The 24602-nt window shown below is 45.9% G+C and overlaps 1 protein-coding gene across 1 annotated transcript in view; it reads right to left on the bottom strand.

Moving 5' to 3' along the window:
- The window catches only part of kcnn1a (potassium intermediate/small conductance calcium-activated channel, subfamily N, member 1a), a 128367-nt gene that overhangs the window by 63171 nt on the left and 40594 nt on the right, over window positions 1-24602 (bottom strand). Inside the window, exon 3 of the mRNA XM_080212629.1 lies at window positions 20796-20915. Within this exon, the coding sequence (XP_080068755.1) occupies window positions 20796-20915 (120 nt within the window). The remainder of the gene's footprint in view (window positions 1-20795; window positions 20916-24602) is intronic.

Below are 24602 nucleotides of genomic sequence, written 5' to 3'. Positions count from 1 at the left end.
AGAGCAGACAGAACACTAATCTCAGACACATTAGAGCAGACACTAATCTCAGACACACATTAGAGCAGACACTAATCTCAGACACACAAAGCAGACAGAACACTAATCTCAGACACATTAGAGCAGACACTAATCTCAGACACACAGCAGACAGAACACTAATCTCAGACACATTACAGCAGACACTAATCTCATACACTTTAGAGCAGACAGAACACTAATTTCAGACAAACAAAGCAGACAGAACACTAATCTCAGATACACTAGAGCAGACAGAATGCTCATCTCAGACCACAGAGCAGACAGGACCTAATCCCAGACACACTAGAGCAGACAGAACACTAATCTCAACACATAGAGCAGACAGAACATTAACCTCAGACAAGTTAGATAGACACTAATCTCAGATGCACTAGTGCAGATAGAACACTAATATCAGACGCATTAGAGCAGACAGAACAGTAATCTCAGACACATTAGAGCAGACAGAACACTAATCTCTGACACATTAGAGCAGACAGAAACTAATCTCAGACACATTAGAGCAGACACTAATCTCAGACACACAGAACAAACAGAACACTAATCTTGGACACATTACAGCAGACACTAATCTCAGACACATTAGAGCAGACAGAGCACTAATCGCAGACACATTAGAGTAGACAGAACAGTAATCTCAGACACAGTAGAACAGACACTAATCTCAGACACATTAGAGCAGACACTAATCTCAGACACACGAGAGCAGTCTGAACACTAATCTCAGACACAGAGAGCAGACAGAACACTAATCTCAGACATACAAGAGCAGTCAGAACACTAACCTCAGACACACAGAGCAGACAGAACACTAATCTCAAATACATTAGAGCGGACAGAACACTAATCTAAGACACACAGAGCTGGCGGAACACTAATCTCAGACACAGTAGAATAGACACTAATCTCAGACACATTAGAGCAGACAGAATACTAATTTCAGACACACGAGAGCAGGCAGAACACTAATCTCACACACAGTAGAATAGATACAAATCTCAGAAACATTAGAGCAGACAGAACGCTAATCTCATATACAAAAGAGCAGACAGAACATTAATTTTAGATATATTAGAGCAAACAGAACACTAATTTCAGACATATTCGAGCAGCCACTAACCTCAGACACATTAGAGCAGGCAAAAAATTAATCTCAGACACACAAGAGCAGACAGAACACTAATTTTAGACACTAAAGCAGACACTAATCTCAGGCACACTAGAGCAGACAGAACACTGATCTCAGACATAGTACAGCAGACAGAACACTAATCTCAGACACATTAGAGCAGACAGAACACTAATCTCAAACACACTAGAGCAGACAGAACACTGATCTCAGACATAGTACAGCAGACACTAATCTCAGACACATTAGAGCAGACAACCTCTAATCTTAGAAAAAACATTGGAGCAACAGAACATGGATCTCAAACACATTAAACAGGACAAACCCTAATCTCAAAAATACACTGCTGCAAATTAAACACAACTCACAGACTCATTCTAGAGCAAGCTGTCCTCCCATCTGAGGCACAGTGAGCTGGACAGAACACTAATCTCAGACATAAAATGAAACAGAAAGAACAGAATCTCAGAGACACCGGAGAAGTGATGATACTGTGCTTTTAAGAAATCTATTTTAATTCTGTTTCTCTGCAGGATGGTTTGAGAAATCACTGGTATACAGTGTTGTTGTTGCATCAGCATAATTGTTTGTAATGGCTAGAATGTTGGTTTTAATCTGAACTAATGCTGTTCTGCTGTTTTCCTCAGGGATTTTAAAGAGTGTTAAAGTTTTTTTATTAATCACAAAGTAAGGCTTACATTAACACTGCAACAAAGTTACTGTGAAATTCCCCTAGTCGCCACATTCTGGCGCCTGTTCAGGTCAATGCATCTTACCATCTTTCAGACTGAGAGAGGAAACTGGAGCACCCAGAGGAAACCTGCGCCGATACGAGAACATGCAAATTCCACACAGTCAGTGACCCAAGCCAGGAATCGAACTTGGGTCCCTGGCACTGGGAGGCAGTGGTGCTAACCACTGTGCCACCGTGCTACTGAGTGGGGTTTCATTGGGATGATTGGCAGATTTGGTCATGCGAGGGGGAAGCTGGGTTTTTTCACAAAATATTAAAGGACCTAACTCCATGCTATAAACCTCGATGACTCTATTAGCTGAGAAGCTGCTTAAAGCTGAGAGGGACAGCAGTGTGTTTGCTCCACACTGGAGTTGAGATTCTGTTGTCTGGGTGGCTGTTTAAGATCTAGACAAACTTCACAAAACAGAGTTTCTGGGCAGGGTCTTAAGAATGGGGTCTCTCTGTGGGATTGAAATCTACATCCTTATTTGGTTTGGGATTATTGTCTCCAAGACAGTGAATAGTGCGTATATTTGTGTTTCCTTTTCAGCTGTTGGGTTAAATAGGGAGTGTCTTGTAGAATAAAGGCTCTCTCAGTGGTTAAAAGTTTCCTGGGAGTGGAAGAAGCCACTCGGGATGTTTTGCAAAAGGTGGTTAGAACAAAACTTTTGGAATTGGCCAAACTACTGCAGCTGACGTGACTTGAAGGGATGAGGAAGGTGGAGATGGCTGCAGTGAGAGCTCCGCATTTAAATGTGTCGGAAACACAGTTAGAATCATTGGCAGTGGCCTAGATTTCAGCTTGAATTAGAAGCAAAAGCAAAAGAGAGAGAAGCAGTTGCAATAGAAAAAGCAAGAGTAAAAAGAGAAACAACAGGCTAAAGGCGGTCTATAAAATAGAGGTCTATAAAATAATGAGGGGCACAGATCAGCTACACAGTCAATATCTTTTCCCAAAGGTAGGAGAGTCTAAAACTAGAGGGCATAGGATTAAGGTGAGAGGGGAGAGATACAAAAGTGTCCAGAAGGGCAATTTTTTCACACAGAGGGTGGTGAGTGTCTGGAAAAAGCTGCCAGAGGTAGTAGTAGAGGCGGGTGTAATTTTGTCTTTTAAAAAGCACTTAGACAGTTACATGGTTACGATGAGTATAGAGGGAAATGGGCCAAACTATTTGGACTAGCTTAAGGAATTAAAAAAATGGTGGTATGGACAAGTTGGACCGAAGGGCCTGTTTCCATGCTGTAAACCTCGATGACTCTCTGACTCCAAAGAAATTGAAATTGCTTGAATTATAGACTAGGGAAAAAGGGAAAGGGGAAAAAAAAGGCAAAGAATAGCTCTGGCAGAAGGGGGAAAGGGTGGGAGAGAGATAAGTGCGGCAATAGCTCAGCATTAAAAATTACCAGAAACACAGTCAGAATCATTGGAAATGGCTAGAACGGAATGACCAATAAAACAGCTTGAACATGAAAGCAAATTAAAGCAGATTGAATTCGAAGTAAAGGAAACAAAGCAAGAGAATGGGGGGAAGAGCAAGAAAAAGAATTGAAACAGTTCGAATCACAAAAAAGAAAAATAAATGTGATTGCTTGAACTGTGGGCAAGAGAAAAAAAGAGAGAATTTGAGCTTCAGAAACTGGAACTGAAAAGTGAACGTCAACTTAAAATTGTAGCGGTAAAGGGAACAGTTGGAAGTGGTAATGAGGACTGTGAGGAAGAGTGAGGCACCGTAGTCAAAAAGACTTGTTTAAAGATGCCCAAGTGTTGCCTTTTCCACTTCATTTGAGAAAGTAGCTAAACAAATGAAATGGTCACGAGCCATTTGGGTATTACTGATTCAAGTAAAGTTGGGAGGTAGAACCAATGAGGTATTTGCATCACTGTTACAGGAGGTATCGAGGAATTACGATGAGGTGACAAAAGCCATTTTAAATGCATGTGAACTAGCGCCAGAACCTTCCAGACAATGGTTTTGAGACCTAAGGAAAAATTCTAGTGCATAGAATTTGAAAGGATCAAACAAAGTAATTTCGATAGGTGGATAAAGGCCTTGAAAACAGACCAGATTGTGCAGCTCTTAGAGAAATGGTTATTTTGGAGTAGTTTAAAAATTCGCTTTTTGATGTAGTGAGAACTGATGTGAAAGAGCAGAGGTTAAAACTGTGAGGTTAGCAGCAGAAACGGCAGATGAATATGAATTAGTTCATAATTCAAAGTTTGGTTTCCAAAATCAGTCGGTGAGGAATAGAAACTGGGAAAAGGAGGAATATTCAGGGGGTAAAGGTAAAGGAGATCTTGTGGGAGATAATAATGACAGTGTATTTTAGGTTAAAAAGGAAACCCACAAGGGTGAAAGAGAAATCAAAAGCCTCTGATATTTCCACTATAAGGAATAAGGACATACAAAATTACAGCATTGGTGGTTTATGAGCAGCAATGGGAAGACTGATGTGGTAAAATAGGATAAGCCAGTGAGGCTCGTTAAAGGAAAGCCCAGCTGAAGCTAAAGAGATCCAAAGAATGTACAGCCTGGTCAGGAATTGGTTGATAAGAAAGTGCCAGGTCTCTTTAAGAATTTACTTTTGTGGGTAAAGCTTACTCATGTGTACCAGAAGGAGTAGGTAAAGAAATTAAAATTTTAAGAGATACAGGGGCAATCTTAAATGTTAATAGATGAGGACTTATGCTGTTTGGATGGAGTATTGCCAGACAAGGTGGAATTCAGAGTGAAAGAGTAGTGTTCCATTATATAAGGTGAGGTTGGAGAGTCCAATGAAGAGTGATGAAATGGCAGAAGGAGTAATAGAGAAATGATCTTATCCAGGAATATAGCTTATCCTCGGTAATGATATAATTGGATCGCAGGACAGAGTGATGCCTACTGTGGTTAAAAAAACCAGTGAAAAATAAAACAACCGAGTTATCTAAGAATGCTTATCCTGGGATTTTTTCTGATTGTGTGGTAACAGGATCACAAAGTCATAGCTTAAGACAAGAGGAAATATCAAAGTGTAAAGATAAAAAAGTTGAAGTTAATTATCCGAAACCATTTTTGATCAGATAGTTGATAAAGGTGGAGGGGGAAGTGAATATTTTTAGTTCGGGAAAGTTGGGAGAATTACAACAGAAAGATATAGAGACATAACAGTTGTGTCAGAAAGCATACATGGAAGAAGATTCTGAGTGTTTACCGGAATGTTATTACCTTAAATATGATGTCTTAATGAGGAAATAGAGACCTTTACATATTCAGATGGCTGATAAATGGGCAAAAGTTCATTAAGTGGTAGTACCGGTCAGTTATAGAAAGAAAGTGTTATAGGTAGCACTTGAGAGGAGGTCATTTAGGAGTAAAGAAAACTCAAGTTAAAATACAAAAGCATTTTTACAGCCTTGTATAAAATATTGGAGAGCTGGTGTCAAACTTTAAAGACCATGTCGAGGGATTATTGTCAAGATTATCCAATGGATTGGGATAAAGGAATTCATTTGTACCTTTTGCTATTCGGGGTGTACCTAATGAATCAATCATTCAGTCTATTTGAACTGACTTTTGGTCATGAGGTAGGAGGACCACTTAAATTGATTAAACAGGAATTGGTGAGATCTGAGATTACATTATCGGGCTATGTGTCAAATGTTAGGGAAAGATTGAATAGAACAGGTGAGTTGGCTAGGCAGCATTTAAACATGGCATGATATGTGATGAAACAGGAAGCCGATAAGGAATCAAAAATTTGTAGTTTTGCTGGTGGGGATAAAGTCAGTTGTAAGTGAACCTTTAAAAGCAACGTATAGTGACCCTTATCAATTGAAAGTAAATTGAGTAAGGTGAATTATTTGATAAGAACGCCAAATGGACAGAAAACTCAAAAAGTGTGTCATGTGAATATGCTCAAATGGAATTCTAATAGGGAAGGAGAACAGAAGAAGAACGTGTTTGTGGTTATAACTCAGAGTGAAGAACCAAATCCAGATGATTCTGAATTTGACATTCCTCGAATTAAGTTGGATGATGTGGAACTTATTAAAAACTGGGATAAATTATTGAGTTCCCTTCTAGAGGAAAATCAAAATGACCTGAAAGAGTTATTAAAATCATGCAGAGAGATGTGTGGGAGTAAGCTGGGAAATATTGAAATAGTTCTACATGATGTAGATGGAGGCAATGCTGTTCCAATTAAGCAGCATCCTTATAGGCTTAACCCTCTAAAATTGGCACAGGTTCAAAAGTAGATTGAAGGCATGCTTAAAAATGAGATAACTGATATGATTTGCAGTGAGTGGAGCTCACTCATAGCAATGGTACCAAACGATTGTGTGTGGGCTATAGTAAGGTGAAAGCAGCTATGAAATCAGATTTGTTCCCTGTTCCTCGGTTGGAGAACTGCATTGAGAAGGTGGGACAAGCAACTTTTATCTCCAAACTGGTCCCTTTATCCGAAAGGGCAAAGGGGATTTCAGCTTTCGTGACACTAAACGGTTTTTACCAGATCAAAGTTATGTCATTTGGAATGAAAAACACCCCAGCCACATTTCAAAGATTAACAACAAGGTTGTTTCAGAATTGCCCAATTGTGCAGTGTACAAAGACAATCTGGGCACTTCTAGCCAGCCGTAGAAAGAACGTCTGGCGGAATTGTTCAATTGACTTTAGGAGGCGGACTTGGTGGTAAACCTGGCTAAGAGTGAGTTTGGAAAAGCCCACGTCACATTCCTTGGCCATACCATTCTACATCCTCTGGGGACAGATGACCCCATAGGATGCAAAAACAAAGGATACTGGGGAGTTCCCATTACCGTGGACAAGAAGGGAAATACTGAGATTTCTGGGCTTGAGTGGTTTCTACAGGAAATTTGTGCCGAATTTCAGCAATGTGGCCGCTCCCTTGGCTGACCTTCTGCAGAAGCGTTGCAAAGTTCAGTGGACAGCAGAGTGTCAACAGGCATTTGAAGGTCTGAAGATTGTGTTAACCACGGCCCCTGTGATGGCTGCATCAAATTACACAAAACCACTCAAGGTGGCCGTTGATGAGAGTGATTTGGGCGTCAGGATGTATTATTACCAAAAGGCGACGAGAATACAGAACAGCCTATTGGGTACTTTTCCAAAAAGCTGCACGGTCATCAGGAGAAATATTCATCCATTTATTGGGCGGCACGGTAGCACAGTGGTTAGCACTGCTGCTTCACAGCTCCAGGGACCTGAGTTCGATTCCCAGCTCCGGTCACTGTCTGTGTGGAGCTTGCACATTCTCCTCGTGTCTGTGTGGGGTTCCTCCGGGTGCTCCAGTTTCCTCCCACAGTCCAAAGATGTGCAGGTTAGGTGGATTGGCCACGCTAAAATTGCCCCTTAGTGTGCTGAGGTGCTTTGGTTAGAGGGATTAGTGGGTAAAATATGTAGGGATATGGGGGTAGGGCCTGGGTGGGATTGTTGTTGGTACAGACTTGATGGGCCGAAGGGTCTCTTTCTGCACTGTAGGGTTTTTATGTTACCAGTAATTCATCTGAGATGATTGTGTCTCCTGATCACAATCCAGTCAACATTTTTGGGGAAATTTAAGAATAAAAATGCAAAAATGTTTGGATGAAGATTATTGTTACCAGCATTTAGAGGTAGAATCATAGAATCCCTACAGTGCAGAAGGAGACCATGCAGTCCATCGAGTCTGCACTGACAATAATCCCACCCAGGGCCTATCCTTGTAATTCCATGTAATCCCCTTGACACTCAGCGGAAATCCCACCCAGATCTGCACTCTGTAACCCCAAGTATTTACCCTGCTAATCCCCCTAACCTACACACCTTGGGACACTAAGGGTCGATTTAGCATGGCCAATCCACCTAACCAGCACACCTTCGGACTATGGAAGGAAACTCGAGCACCCAGAGAAAACCCACACAGACATGGTGAGAATGTGCAAACTCCACACAGGCAGTGAATTGAGGCTGGAATTGAACCCGGGTCTCTGGCACCCTGATGCATCAGTCCTAACCACTATGCCACTGTGCCATGAAAATAATATATGCAGCAGGAAAAAAGAATGTGATTGCAAATGCCTTGTTACTAATTTGATGAAAGAAGAAGGAATGTTTAATGGTGGAAGAGAGGGACTGAAAGGGATGAGATTACTGTTATGCTTTCATGCTTTAATTTTATAAAATGTAAGTGTATCTATTGTAGAGTACTAATAGTGTGAAACTAAACGATTTTGAAAAGTGAAGCCACCTTTGAATATTGATGGTTCATTTTTTTCCCCCAAGGGGGAGGTGTGACAATACTGTGCCTTTAAGAAATGCATCTTAATCTTGTTTCTCTGCAGGATGTTCCGAGTAGTCCCTGGTACTTTGTCAGAGCTTTAGTGGCATCCTGTATTGTTGTTGCAACAGTATAATTGTTTGTAATGGCTAGAATGTTGGTATTAATCTGAACTAATGCTGTTCTACTGTTTTCCCCTGGGATTTTGCAAAGTGGGGCTTCATTGGGATGATTGGCAAGTATGGTTATGTGATGGGTGAAGCTCGGCTTTTCACACAATTTTCAAGCTTTGAAGCTGCTTGAAGCTGAGAGAGGCAGCACTGTTTCTCCCCCTCCCTGGAGTTGGAAATTTTCTTCTCTAGGTGGCTGTTTTTTAGAAGTGGCCAGAGACTGGGTTTATCTCTCTGATGTTTTGCAATTTGGAGCATATAGTCTTTCTAAAAGCAGCTATCGGATTCACTGTCCAGAAGTGGTAAAACTTTGAAATCCAGGGTCATGTGAGCAGACTCATTTTTGGGCTAACTAATGCTGAAGAAGGGTGTATGTTTATGGGATATTTCTTTACATTGGAACAACAGAGATAGGTAGCTATTAAGAATTATACTGTGTCATGTTTAAATTTTGTAACTGATAAAATTTATTCTCATTATTTTTATTATATTTTAACTATGTTCTTAAATAAACTTTGTGTGATAAAAGCTCCCTAGTAGGTCACTTGAATCATACCTGGAGTGAAACACCTTATGCGCACCCTAATGCCAAAATCAAATGTAAAAGTTAGGGTCTTGGCTAACTTCATAAAACACCTTGGAGTTCCTGGCCTGGGTCTTAATAGCAGACAGAACTCTAATCTCAGACACACACTAGAGAAGACAAAACACTAATCTCAGACAAACTAGAGCAGACAAAACACTAATCTTAGACATATACGACAGCAGACAGAACACTAATCTCAGTCATATTAGAGCAAACACTAATCTCAGACGCACACTAGAGCAGACGTAACACTAATCTCAGACACATTAGAACAGACACTAATCTCAGACACACTAGAGCAGACAGAACACTAATCTTAGACACACACTAGAGCAGACAGAATACTAATCTTAGACAAACTAGAGCAGACAGAACACTAATCTCAGGCATATTAGAGCAGACGCTAATCTCAGACACACAGAGCAGACAGAGCACTAATCTCAGACACATTAAAGCAGACACTAATCTCAGACACACTAGTGCAGACAGAACACTAATCTCAGACACATTAGAGCAGACACTGATCTCAGACACACTAGTGCAGACAGAACACTAATCAGTCACTCACTAGAGCAGACAGAACACTAACCTCAGACACACACTTGAGCACAGTGTTGGAGGGCAGAATGGAGAGTTTCAAGCACTTTGGGATAAGAAGAAAAATGAGAAAGACACAGAGACAGCAACGAGAAGATAGAGACCGAGAAATCAACAGTCAGGATAAACAGTTAGAGAAAACATAGTGAGATCAGACTAAATATTACAGTTTCTAATGCTTGTGATCTGACACAATTCACTGAACACATTCCCCGTTTCTCTGAGCCTCTCTTATTTGCATAATTTATTCGATTGCATGAACTAATATGCTAATATGCTCCCAGAGCCTCTGGAGCAGATTCAATGTTTAAAAAAAGGAATTGTTCAATAATTTGTCGTGGTTCCTGTTGGAAATTCTTGTCATGATGTGCTGACCTGAATAATGAATCGGTTTTTAAATCAGCGATGGGGCTGCAGCACGGGACCCGGTCACGGGAAAGCCACCAGCATCCCAACTGGGTTCATGGAAGGTCTAAGGGACATTTCTCTGAAATCAACCTGCAGAAGCTGGCAGAGTGCGTGTGTGTGGGGAAGCGGAGGGGGTGGGGGAATATGATCTTCAGAAGTTGCCACAGGAAGCAGTTGATGCCAAAACATTGAATGCATTCAAGGGGTGGCTGGATATAGCACTTGGGGCAAATGGGGTCAAAGGTCATGGGGGGAAAGCAGGATTAGGCTGTTGAGTTGGACGATCAGCCATGATCGCGATTGAATGACGGAGCAGGCTCGAAGGGCCAAATGGCCTCCTCCTGCTCCTATCTTCTGTGTCCCTAAGAAACACACCATTGTCCAGTTGGAAATACAACCAACAGAATTTGCCAAAGGCTTCAGATTCAGAATGGGCCCCAACTCCTTTCTTCATACCGGGTTCCCCCCTGGGGTCTGTGGAGTTAACTGGGGTCAGGGGTCAGCTGCAAAGGATTGGGGTCAGGGAGAAATTGACCGTATTTCTGGATATTTCACCACATGCCACCTACCCTCCCACTGCATCCCCAACCCCCCCACAATCAACAGTTGCCCAAAATGTTACCCCTTGTGGAGATCCGCCTTCCTCCAGGCGAATTGGAAAGCATCACTCAATTGGATCATTTTTAAGGCCAGAATTCTCCAGCTGTTCATGGTCTCCCGACGCTACCAGCGAAGATGGAGAATCTGACGCTCAGCTGCATCTCCGTTCACTGCAGCGGGACTGGAGAATCCCGCCATCAGGAACGGCCAGAAAATTCCATCCTAAATGTCAGTCAAATAACTTTAATTTCCATTCCTCATATCCTGATGTCCTAAAGCAAAATCGTTCAAAGAAAATGAAAAGAAAACACACAATTTATCCAATGCCCTCCAATGATCCTTCTCCCAGATCTTGGTCACGGTTTTCTGGAAAGCAATCTTCAATTCCGGGAACTAATCTCAGCGCCCGGTGAGGTGGTGGTGGCCTGAGAAGGCGATGCTGAGAGGTTGTCTCTCCCCTTGACAGGAGAATCTACAACAGACTCAGTAAAAGGGACCAGCCAGTTAGAACCGAGGGGAGAGGAGACACTCCGAGGATTGTGAACGATTGAGATTCTCTTCCTCAGGGATTTGTGGAGGCTCGGTCAATGAGAACATTCACGATGGGAATCAACGGGATTTTGGTACTCAGGGAATGATGGGATTGGGCGGGAAGTGCGGACAAGGTAGATGGTCAGCCATGATGTGAGTGAATGGTGACCAGCCTTGGGGGGTGGGGGGGCGGGTGGACGTGGTAGGCACCTGTTCTTTCAGAGAGTGGAGTCTCTCTCCCTCCGACTCTGTATGTCCCTCTTGGCCAGGGAGATCATATGGAGTCGTGACTGGAAGCTCTCTTCCCAATACCGACACCTGCTCAGAGATACGCCGACCAATGTGGGCTCCAAGGCAAATCTTAGGAACATACAGGAGGAGGCCACTCAGCCCTTCAATGCTGTCATTCTATTCAATGTGATCATGGTGACCCAAGTCCTAAATCCATCCAGCTGATTAGGCTTCATATCCCTAAACAGCCTCGTCTGGAAACCTCCTGCCTTCCGGTTTAACATGATCGATTTCGCTCTTTCTTGTGGGAGGGCTCCAAAACATTTCCCACTTTGTGCGCGATGGACGTTCCCAAACCTCTCTCCTTAATGGTCAGTCTCTGGTTTTAAATCCCTGTTCCCTTGTCCTTGACTCCCCTCCTCTCTCCGCCACGCCCGCTCACCATTCTCCCCACCCCCCACCGCCCCCCCACCTCCCCGCTCACCCCCAACGCTACCACCTGAAGAAAGAATTCTCTCTACCCTCACAATTTCTTTGAAAAGCTGAGAGAACCACAAACAAATCATCCGTTAATCTCCTAAAATACACGCCTGGCCTTTGTGTAGTCGCTCCTGGTCACCTGACTCTCTTTGGGTTCCACTCAGTTAAGGTGTTGGTTTGGAAAAGTGGAGAGTGCAGGGAGGTGAGGGGTTGGGGAGCTGGGTGAGAGGGAGGGGACAGGGCTAGGAGTGCAGGCAGGTGAGGGGACAGTGCAGTGTGCAGGGAGGTGAGGGGTGGGGGAGCTGGGGGAGAGGGAGGGGACAGGGCTAGGAGTGCAGGCAGGTGAGGGGACAGTGCAGTGTGCAGGGAGGTGAGGGGTGGGGGAGCTGGGGGAGAGGGAGGGGACAGGGCTAGGAGTGCAGGCAGGTGAGGGGACAGTGCAGTGTGCAGGGAGGTGAGGGGTGGGGGAGCTGGGGGAGAGGGAGGGGACAGGGCCAGGAGCCCGACCACTTGGGCCAGGTGTGTGGTCACCTGCCCTAATGTATCTCCTCATGGCTCGGTGTCCGGTTCTGTCTGATAATCACTGCTATGAAATGTTCTGGGACATTCTTCACTGCAACAAAGGTGCTATATAAATGCAAGTTGTTGTTGGTGTTGCCCCCTCATTCTCCCCCTACGATTAGTTTCTGGTCCCAGTTCCTATGCAGGTTCACATATCCCTGACAGAACTTGGCCAGCGCGTCATTCACTGGCAGCATCAGAGACCGATTGCACTGATGGAAGGATTTACCTCCCAGTTATAGCTGCTCTGTCAGAGAGTCAGCACAGGCTCGATGGGCCAAATGGCCTTTTCTGCACTGTCGGGATTCCATGTGTTGTTGTGAGGGAGACACATCATAGAATCCTTACAGCACAGAAGGGGGCCATTCAGCCCATCGAATCTGTTCCGACTACAATCTCACCCAGGCCCTACTCCCGTAACCCCACGTATTTATCCTAGCTAGTCCCCCTGACACTAGGGTCAATTTGGCATGGCCAATCAACCTAGCCCACACAGCTTTGGACTGTGGGAAGAAACCGGAGCACTGCAAGGAAACTCATGGAGATATGGGGAGAATGTCCAAACAGACAGTCACTTGAGGCTGGAATTGAACCTGGGACCCTGGCGCTGTGAGGCAGCAGTGCCAACCACTGGGCCACCATGCCCTCCAAGGAAATTGGGTAAGAAATTTGAGGAAGAATTTGATAATAGACACCCTGGCATAGTATAGGTCACTGGGCTGGGTTACTATAGGTCTTCGCCTGACACTGGGTTAGGTCTGTAAAGGTCTTTGCCTGACACTGGGCTAGGTCAGTAAAGGTCTTCGCCTGACACTGGGCTAGGTCAGTAAAGGTCTTCGCCTGACACTGGGCTAGGTCAGTAAAGGTCTTCGCCTGACACTGGGCTAGGTCAGTAAAGGTCTTCGCCTGACACTGGGCTAGGTCAGTAAAGGTCTTCGACTGACACTGGGCTAGGTCAGTAAAGGTCTTCGACTGACACTGGGCTAGGTCAGTAAAGGTCTTCGACTGACACTGGGCTAGGTCAGTAAAGGTCTTCGACTGACACTGGGCTAGGTCAGTAAAGGTCTTCGCCTGACACTGGGCTAGGTCAGTAAAGGTCTTTGCCTGACACTGGGCTAGGACAGTATAGGTCTTCGCCTGACACTGGGCTAGGACAGTATAGGTCTTCGTCTGACACTGGGCTAGGACAGTATAGGTCTTCGCCTGACACTGGGCTAGGACAGTATAGGTCTTCGCCTGACACTGGGCTAGGTCAGTAAAGGTCTTTGCCTGACACTGGGCTAGGACAGTATAGGTCTTCACCTGACACTGGGCTAGGACAGTATAGTCTTTGCCTGACACTGGGCTAGGTCAGTAAAGGTCTTTGCCTGACACTGGGCTAGGTCAGTAAAGACCTTCGCCTGACACTGGGCTAGGTCAGTAAAGACCTTCGCCTGACACTGGGCTAGGTCAGTATAGGTCTTCGCCTGACACTGGGCTAGCTCTACCAACAAAACTGAAAAGAACTAAGTAGAGAAAATGCTGAACACTTGGCAGGTCCGACAGTATCTGTGGAGAGAGGAAAAGGACAGAGTTAACATTTCAGATCGATTACTGTTCATCAGAACTGGAAAAAATTTGAGATGGAACAGAGTTTAAGCAAGTCTTGAAGAATTTCCAGATTTAACATCTGAACCTCTGGCTCATTCTTTCTTTGCTTCTCTCTCTGTGATGAGACTTCTGCCTTTCCCATTGAATATTTCTCTTGCGGTTGTCTACTCCTCCTGTCACCATCTCCTTTCAGCAGCTTTGTCGCTTTTATCATCGAGTCTCTCCTGCCTTCCACCCTCTCACACACTTCGATCGTCTCCCCCATGCTGCCTCCAAACTTGCTTCAAACCTGTTACATCCCCAACTTGATCCAGTTCTGATGAGAAGTCATCGGCCTGAGACATTAACGCTGTTTCTCTCTCCACAGAGAGTAACCGACCTGCAGAGTATTCCCAGCACTTTGATTTTATTTCAGATTTCCAGTATCTGTAGTAATTTGCTTATATCGGGGAGGGGGGTATTTTGTGTCCATACCCCCTAGCAGGTTTGGTAGTGTGTAATCAGGCAGCAGGGAGAGTGGGCACAGTAAGAAGTTTCACAACACCAGGTTAAAGTCTAACACATTTAGTGCGATACCAAATAAACCTATTGGACTTTAACCTGGTGTTGTGAGACCTCTTACGATGCCTACCCCAGTCCAATGCCGGCATCTCCACATCAGGAGGGCGGTGGGTTGGGACCCTGCCAAAAATCAGAGTCCACCCCGATTAAATCACGGACAACATTCCTACCTCGCTACCAATTCAGGACCTCAGGATAAAACCCACCAAAGGTCCTCATCCCACTGTTGCTGCAGCCCCGCCCCGCAACCCTCATCCCAGTCACTCACCTGCGACTTGGGACCCAGTGGTGAACCGAGAGCGGGCGATGGTCTCAGTTACTGCCATTGTGGTTCAGTGGAACTGCCAGCCTCTGATTGGCCGGCTGCTCTCATTGGGCGAGATTTCTGTCCCGGGGTCCTTGAGGAGGACTCCAGCTGCCCTGTCAGTCGCCAGAATGGAATGAGATGCAGGGGTGGGGGCCTCTCGCTGCCTCCCTGGCCAAAAGCCAAGACCCCCACCCCTCACCATTGCCTCCACTAGACCCAGCCCTCCGAGACGCAATCTTGGTGTGACCATCCCTGATTGGGTGCATTCCTGGGGGTTTCGGCTCACCCACCCTTCCCCAAATGCTCTGCTCGCACTGATGTCCCCCTCACGCACCGTCCCCAAAGCTACAGCTCATTAAGAAGCAAGCAGTCTCTTCATTGCCACACTGCACTGATTCCAGACTGTCCAACCAGTCTCATTCTCCCACCTCCCAGCAGCAACTCAGCAGCATTCACAGAATCAGAAAGACAACGGATATTAATGGCCATCACCCTCCCACCGCACAAGCCCCTTCCACCACCCCACCCTCCAGCCCCACCCCCCCCACATGCCCCCCACCCCCTACCCCACCCCCACCACCCCACCCTCCAGTCCCTCCCCACCCTTGACTTTTTTCTGAAAGTTCCTCCCAGCAGCAACAAGTCATTGAATTTTACAGCACAGGATGAGGCCATTCAGCCCATTGCCACTGTGCTGGGCCCTCTCATAGCCCCTGCAATTTATGTTGGAGCTGGTTCTAGTGTTCTTTTCAGACAGTGCACTCAGTTCACTGATGGCTCCACACATTTTCCCTCACGTGCAGGAATTCCCGGAATCCTGCCTTCCATAGAGCAGCAATTTTGTGTTTTTTTTCCTCCTCTTCCTGTTCGTTCCAATGGTTTTCAGAGCTGTTGATCTCACACTTGGGATGAAAGCCTGGTGAGTGCTCTCTCTGCACGTGCTTCCTGACCTGCTGAGTTTCTGCACCATTTTCTCTTTGGGATTTCCCGTGATGCTGTGTGTGATATTTGTGCTTTTTGCACAAAATCCCCGCCTGCTGTTCTCTTGACTGAGGTACAGAATGTCAGGCTCTCTGGTTACAGCACTTAGCGTCAGTTCACTGGTAACACTGACACCTCATCCAACCATTAACTAACCACCAGGAAACTTGATATCACCTACAAGTCTTCGGTTCCCATTCCAGCCTCGTATTATCTCTCTCTATCTCTTCCTCATCCTCTGCTTCACCTCATACTCTGTTTCTCACTTACCCTCCCTCATTCATTGTCTCTCACTTACAAACATGCAAACACACACCCTCTCTTTTCTCCCTGCGCTTTCATTCCCACTCCCCCACTTTCTTTCCATCTTTCTTTCTCTCTCTCAATAACTACCTCTTTCCCCTGCTCTCTCTCTCTTACATTCTCTCTCCGTTCCACACTTTCTGTCTCACATTCTGAGTCACACTCTCTCTGTCTTACATTCTCTCTCTGTCCCACATGGTCTCTCTGTCTACACTCTCTCTCTCTCACACTCTCCCTCTATCTCTCTCTCTCTGTCTTACATTCTCTCTCTGTCCCACATGCTCTCTCTGTCTGCACTCTCTGTCTCTCTCTGTCTCACACTCTCTCTCCCACACTCTCTGTCTCACACTCTCTCTCTCACACTCTCTCTCTCACACGCTCTCTCTCACACTCTCTTTCTCACACTCTCTCTCTCACACTCTCTCTCTCTCAAACTCTCCCTCTACCTCTCTCTCTCTGTCTCACATTCTCTCTCTGTCTCACATTCTCTCTCTGTCTTACATTCTCTCTCTGTCCTACATGCTCTCTCTGCCTACACTCTCTCTCTCTCACACTCTCCTTCTATCTCTCTCTCTCTCACACACTCTCTCTCTTTCACGCTCTCCTTCTATCTCTCTCTGTCTCACACTCTCTCTCTCTATCTCTCACCACCTCAACAACCACCCAAACACTTAAAACACGACAGAAGCAGAACATTGCACTTCTTTTTTCCCCCACACAGCACCCCACACAAGGAAAAATCAACGTGGATAATAATGTATAATATATAAGAAGAAAAAGGCCCAGGAGGCAAGAAGACAACAAGCCACAGGATAAAGGCAAGGCATCACGAGGAGCAACAAGGGTTGGACGTGAGCTGAAAGAAAAGTGGCAGAGCGTGAAGGAGACAAGTCCTCTCTGTCCAACCCCCAAAATCCCTCTCAATCTCACACCCTCTCTCTGTCTCACTCTCACTGTCTCACTCTCACTGTCTCACTCTCTCTGTCTCACTCTCTCTGTCTCACTCTCTCTGTCTCACAGTCTCTCTGTCTCACACTCTCTCTCTGTCTACACTCTATCTCACACTTTCTCTCTGTCTCGCTCTGTCTCGGTAACACACTCTCAACCTCACACGTTCACTCTATCTCACACTCTCTCTATCTTACACTCTCTCTCTGTCTCACACTCTCTCTCTGCCTCACACTCTCTCTCCCTGTCTCACACTCTCTCCCTGTCTCACTCTCTCTCTCTCTGTCTCACTCTCTCTCCCTGTCTCACTCTCTCTCTCTGCCTCACACTCTCTCTCCCTGTCTCACTCTCTCTCTCCCTGTCTCACTCTCTCTCTCCCTGTCTCACACTCTCTCCCTGTCTCACACTCTCTCCCTGTCTCACTCTCTCTCTCCCTGTCTCACACTCTCTCCCTGTCTCACACTCTCTCCCTGTCTCACTCTCTCTCTCCCTGTCTCACTCTCTCTCTCCCTGTCTCACACTCTCTCCCTGTCTCACACTCTCTCCCTGTCTCACTCTCTCTCTCTGTCTCACTCTCTCTCCCTGTCTCACACTCTCTCCCTGTCTCACTCTCTCTCTCCCTGTCTCACACTCTCTCCCTGTCTCACACTCTCTCCCTGTCTCACTCTCTCTCTCTCTGTCTCACTCTCTCTCCCTGTCTCACTCACTCTCTCCCTGTCTCACACTCTCTCCCTGTCTCACTCTCTCTCTCTCTGTCTCACTCTCTCTCCCTGTCTCACTCTCTCTCTCTCTCTGTCTCACTCTCTCTCCCTGTCTCACTCACTCTCTCTCTGTCTCACTCACTCTCTCTGTCTCACTCACTCTCTCTCTGTCTCACTCACTCTCTCTGTCTCACTCACTCTCTCTCTGTCTCACTCACTCTCTCTGTCTCACACTCTCTCTCTGTCTCACACTCTCTCTCTGTCTCACACTCTCTCTCTCTGTCTACACTCTTTCTATCTCACACTCTCTCTCTGTCTCACACTCTCTCCCTGTCTCACACTCTCTCCCTGTCTCACACTCGCTGTCTCCCTCTCTCTATCTCACACTCTCTCTCTGTCTCACTCTCTCTCTCTCTGTCTCACACTCGCTCTCTGTCTCACACTCTCTCTGTCTCACACTCTCTCTATCTCACACTCTTTCTCTGTCTCACTCTCTCTCTCTCTGTCTCACTCACTCTCTCTCTGTCTCACACTCTCTCTGTCTCACACTCTCTCTCTCTGTGTCTCACACTCTCTGTCTCACTCTCTCTATCTCACACTCTTTCTCTGTCTCACTCTCTCTCTCTCTGTCTCACTCACTCTCTCTCTGTCTCACACTCTCTCTGTCTCACACTCTCTCTATCTCACACTCTTTCTCTGTCTCACTCTCTCTCTCTCTGTCTCACTCACTCTCTCTCTGTCTCACTCTCTCTCTGTCTCACACCCTCCCTCACAAACACTAGAGCAACTTCCTGTAAGCAGGGTTTAAACAGAAAGTATCAAACATTGTGTGATATGGTAGCTGGTTGCCCCATCATTATGGTATTGCTGTTCAGATACCTGGTTTTTCTTTTAAGAGCGCACAGAGCTAACTTCAGAGGATCCTTTCAGGAACCCAAGTGAAAGAATCTCTCTAGTGCTGAATGAATGAGTTGACAGTGCCTGAATGTCCTGCACCCTACAGAGTGTAACAGAGCTGGAGCCTCCATGTGTGACACATTAGATATTGCTTTGCAATGACTGGGACAAACTGCAATTTCTTCCTTCAGAAACTCACTTGTCTCTCAGAAATATCTCAAAGGGGCTCAAGAAAATGGAGTTAGCTTAGATTGCAATGACCTGTCATGTGACCATGTGTGGAATCCATTTTGAGCACAGTGAGATTCCACAAACACCAATGGAATGTGGGGGCGGAGATGGTCCAGGTGAGGGGTCACGGTGGTCCCAGACCATTCAGAGGTTTTGGAGGGCTTGCTCCCAGGTCCCCCCCATCTTCAAACTCAGGCATCAATTTGCTGGCGTGTGTGTCCACTGAGAAATGGCCTCAGCTGATAGCACTCTCACCTCTGATCAGAGAGTCATGAGTTCCAGTCCCACTCCGGAGCCTTACAATGAGGGAGTGCTCAGGGAATGCTGGGCTAGTGCTGGGATGGTGCTGGGGGAGAACTGAGGGAATGCTGGGGGAGCACTCGGGGAATGCTGGGCTAGTGCTGAGGGGTGGGGGGCAGGGAGAGCACTGGGGGGGCGTGCGAGTGCTGAGGGAGTGCGTGGGGGGGGTTGAGGGAGTGCTGGGGGGGTTGGGGGAATGCTGAGGGGGTCGGGGGGAGTGCTGAGGGGTCGGGTGGAGCATGGGGGGAGTGCTGAGGGAATGCTGGGGGAGTGCTGGGGGGTCGGGTGGAGCATGGGGGGAGTGCTGAGGGAATGCTGGGGGAGTGCTGGGGGAGCCTTGGGGAAGTGCCGAAGGAGTGCAGGGGGCTGTTGGGGGAATGTTGGGGGAGTGCAGGGGGAATGTTGGGGAAGTGCCGAAGGAGTGCAGGGGGCTGTTGGGGGAAGTGCTGGGGGAGTGCAGGGGGAATGTTGGGAGAGTGCAGGGGGGATTGTGGGGGGGTGCTGCGGGAGTGAGGGGTGGGTGCTGGGGGAGTACAGGGTGGTGCTGGGGGAGTTCTGGGGGGGGTTGCTGAGGGAGTGCGAGGGGAGTGCTGTACAAAAGGCCTCGTGTTTTGGAAGAGATGTTAATCTGAGGTTCCAGCTTTCCTCTCGGGTTGATATAAATGCTTTCATATTGCTATTCCAAAGAGTTGGGTAGCACAGTCGTTAGCACTGCTGTCTCTCAGCGCCAGGGACCTGAGTTCGATTCCCAGCTTGGATCACTGTCTGTGCAGAGTCTGCACATTCTCGCCATGTCTGCGTGGGTTTCCTCCAGCTGCTCCAGTCCAATGATGTGCAGGTTAGGTCAATTGGCCATGCTAAATTGCCCCTTAGTGTCGGGGTATTAGCAAGGTAAATTGGTGGGGTTACAGGGATAGGGCCTGGGTGGGATTGTTCGCCATGCAGGCTCGATGGGCCAAATGGCCTCCTTCTGGACTGTAGGGATTCTATGATTCTAGGAGCAGATGTGATCTCTCCAGTGTCCTGGCTAATATTAATCCCTCAACCAGCATCACTGAATCAGATTATCTGATGATCATCGCATTGTGGTTCGTGGGATCTTGCTATGTATGATTTGACTGCTGCGCTCAACTACATAGCGACTACACCTGAGTATGGAATAGATTTTCATACGCTTTTAATGTTCTGAGGTTGTGGTAGATGCTATTAATAAATGCACACCTACATCCAAAACCTCAACACAGTCGTAGAAACACAGAAACTAGAAGCAGGAGGAGGCCATTTAGCCCTTCGAGCCTGCTCCGCCATTCATTATGATCATGGCTGATCATCAAGTTCGATATCCTGACCCCACCTTTCCAGGGAATATCGCTTGATGCCTTTCGCCCCAAGAGCTATATCTAATTTCTTCTTGAAATCACACATCATCACCGTGCCTCCTTCAGTGAAAAGTGGAGCACAGCCTGAGAGAGCACAAGGCATCCAGGTTCAACCTGCCAAGGCAGCTGATCTCAGTCACAGAGCACACGTCTGCCCTCAGATTAGTAAGTGCAGAGAACCCTCTCACTAATGATTGTTCTAATGAGCATCCAAACTGGTAAGTATCAATGTAATCAATCCCAACCCCACCCCCCCCACACTCACATTGGGTGGACTCACACTTTCTAATAGCGGAGGCCATTGGAGGGGGCTGATGTCTCTGCCAGTTTCAGCTACAAATTGGAGTTGGGGAGAGAGGCGGAGGCTTTCTTCTAAGTGCTGGCTCTGGAGAGGGGAAATGAAGAGTTAATTTCATTTGGCAAGTTCCTGGTTACACCTGAACACATGAGAGGGCAATGCTGAAATTGCAGGCGTGTACCCAGGATGGGAAATCACAGAACAAGTTGCCTTTGTATAGCTCCGTTAAGATAGGAAACATCCCAGAGTGCTTCACAAGGATGTAATCAGACAAAAAACACTGACATCGAGGTAAAGCAAGAGATATTAAAGCGGTTGACTAAAAGCTGGATCAAAGAGGATATAAAAATAACTCTAAGCAGAGGAGAGAGAGGTGGAGATGTTCAGAGAGGGAATTCCAGAGTTTAGACAACCGCAGGCAAACTGCTGTGGTCATGTGACCCTTAATCTGGAGACCAATCCTTAGACAGGCCACAAATGCAATGGTGGGGAGACAGAAAAAAGTCAGGAATACACAAATTCCCACCTGAATTCCCAAGGTCTTCCCAGTGGTTGAAGCTCTTTGAACATTAAATGGGGTAACACCCTGCTCTGAACTTTCTTGGGGGTAATCGGGGGTCATATACCTCAGTGATGACATCACATCAACACATCAGGGAAAGGTACATCCTCCCACCTTGGACAGTAATCTCACCACCAGCTACTGTAGAGGGAGAACGGGGACAGGCAGGGACTTTGGATATGGCATTTTTTTTTTGTCTATTATTAAATCTAAAACACCTCCCACACAAGATTGAGAATTAAGCTTAAAAAGAAGAATCTGGGGAGGAATCCAAAGCATGGTTGAATGTAAGCTTTAAATAAGCTTTAAATAGGGTCCAAAGAGACAATTTCAAAACCCCCTCCATCTGTCCCCATCAAACACTCCCAGGATAGGTACAGCAAAGGGTTAGATACAGAGTAAAACTCCCTCTACACTACTGCCATCAAACACTCCCAGGATAGGTATAGCACGGGGTTAGATACAGAGTAAAGCTCCCTCTACACTGTCTCCCATCAAACACTCCCAGGACAGGGATAGCATGGGGTTAGATACAGAGTAAAGCTCTCTCTACACTATTGCCATCAAACACTCCCAGGACAGGGACAGCACGAGGTGAGATACAGAGTAAAACTCTCTCTACGTGACCCCAAACAATGTTCTTACAGCTCAGTTCATTATCGGTGAAGATTTGATGGTTGAGATAGTGATGAGTATGGAACAGTTTTCTTTTGGTTTTAGCAACTGCATCTTTGAATTAGACAAAGTAGATGAGAAACTACATTGCTGAGGACGAGAAACATGTTTTCGTGAGAAGCTGAAGGGAATCAGCATTAGTAGAGAAATGGTTTTGGCAAAATCGATGGAATTGAAGGTGGATAAATCCCCATGTCCTGATAATCTTCATCCCAGAGTACTTAAGGAACTGGCCCTGGAAATGGTAGATCCATTGGCGATTATTTTCCAAACTCTTTGGACTGGTTTTGACAGATTGGAGGGTAGCTAATGCAAACCCGCTATTCAAAAAGGGAAGTAGAGAGAAAACAGGGAACAATAGGCCAGTGAGCCTAACGTCGATACTGGGGAAGTTGCTAGAGTCTATTATCAAGGATTTCATAAGTCGGTATTTGGAAGGCAGTGGTATAATCAGACAAAGTCAACATGGATTTACAAAAGGGAAATCATGTTTGATGAATCTATTGGGATTTTTTGAGGACATAACTAGCAGAGTTGACCGAGGAGAACCAGTGGATGTGGTTTATTTAGATTTTCAGAAGGCTTTCGACAAAGTCTCACATAACAGACTGCAGTGTACAGTTAAAGCACATGGGATTGCGGGTAATGTCTCGGGATGGATAGAAAGCTGGTTAGCAGCAAAGAGTTGGCATAAATGGATCTTTTTCTGATTAGCAGGGAGTGACTAGTGGGGTTCCACAGGGATCTGTGCTAGGACCCCAACTATTCAAATTATATATTAATGATTTAGAAGAGGGAATTGAATGTATTATCTCCAAATTTGTAGATGATACAAAGTTGGATGGAAGGTGAGGAGGATGCAGAGATACTTCAGCGTGATTTGGACAGGCTGAGTGTGTGGGTATCTGCATGGCAGATACATATAATGTAGATAATGTGAGATTATCCACTTTGGTAGCAATAATAAGAAGACAGCTTATTACTTGAATGGGTGTAAATTGAGAGAGGTGGATACTCAGCGAGACCTTAGTGTCCTCATGCATTAGTCACTGAAAGTAAGCGTGCAGGTACAGCAGGCAGTAAAGAAGGCAAATGTTATGTTGGCCTTCATAGTGAGAGGACTTGAGTATAGGAATAGCGTTGTTTTGCTGCAATTTTATAGGGCGTTGGTGAGGCCACACCTGGAGTATTGCGTGCAGTTTTGGTGTCCTTATCTGAGGAAAGATGCCTTTGCAATAGAGGGAGTACAGTGAAGGTTTACCAGGCTGATTCCTGGGATGGCATATCTAAGTCGGTTAGGATTATATTCACGGAGTTTAGAAGAGTGAGAGGGGATCTCATAGAAACTTATAACATTCTAACAGGGTTAGACAGGGTAAATTCAGAAAGAATGTTCCCAATGGTGGGGGAGTCCAGAACTAGGGGTCATAGTTTGAGGGTAAGCGGTAAATCTTTTAAAGCTGAGGTGAGGAGAAATTTCTTCACCCAGAGGGTGGTGAATGTGTGGAATTCACTCCCACAGAATGTAGTTGAGACCAAAACGTTGTGATTTCAAGAAGAAATTAGATATCGCTCTTGGATACAAGGGGATAAAGGAGTATGGGTGGAAAGGTGGGATCAGGATATTGAATTTGATGATCAGCCATAATCAAAATGAATGGTGGAGCAGACTCAGAGGGCCGAATGGCCTACTCCTGATTCTAGTTTCTATGTTTCAAAGAGCAGGGTGTGAGGTGAAGCACAACATGGACATGATGGGCTGAAGGGCCTCTGTCTGTCCTGTAAATTCATCTGATTATTTGAAAAATAAGTGACTGACATGAATGAGAAATGGAGGTCCAGGAAACTGGGGAGTCTGAAAGGACAGAATGATACAAAGAAAATAATAAAAGATGAATGAATCAAATCTTCAGGATATTATGCAGTGGATTAAGAGGAAGATCGGGAGACTCTGAATGCATCAGTTATAATTCCCTGAACTCAGGAATTGTAATGCGGCATTGTGACAGGGGCACATATATAATAACAGGGAATCCTATGACCCAGGCTATTCCTCCACTGACATTGGTTCAAATCCCACCACGGCAGTTGGTAGAATTAAAAACTAGTTTAATTTTGACCACAAAATTATGATCAACTGTTGTAAAACCCATCTCATTCGCCAATGTCCTTTAGGGAAGGAAATCTGCCATCCTAACCAGGTCTGACCTACATGCGACTCCAGACCCACAGCAATGTGACTGACAGCAATGGCCCAGCAAGCCAGTACCTAAATTCTTAGAAGTTCTAAAAGGAATGAGAGCAGATGCAGCATCTCACATTGAGCCAGACCTGGAAACACCAACTGCAAACCCAGCCCTGTCAACCCTGCAAAGTCCTCCGTACTAACATCCAGGACCACACAAAGGTCCATTGACCTCAGGCTGATTCTCCAGTTTTGGGACGAGTGTGTTCGGAGAATCCCGCTCTATGACTGTAAGAGCAGGTCAGAGGCCCCAAAGCCTGTCCACCAGACACAAGTCAGGAGTGTGATGGAA

Source organism: Carcharhinus amblyrhynchos, chromosome 26 (assembly GCF_965287045.1).
Source record: "Carcharhinus amblyrhynchos chromosome 26, sCarAmb.v2.hapA, whole genome shotgun sequence".
In the NCBI taxonomy this organism is placed as follows: Eukaryota; Metazoa; Chordata; class Chondrichthyes; order Carcharhiniformes; family Carcharhinidae; genus Carcharhinus; species Carcharhinus amblyrhynchos.
The sequence above is the reverse complement of the archived record's forward strand: the minus strand, read 5'-3'. Positions and strand labels throughout refer to the sequence as shown.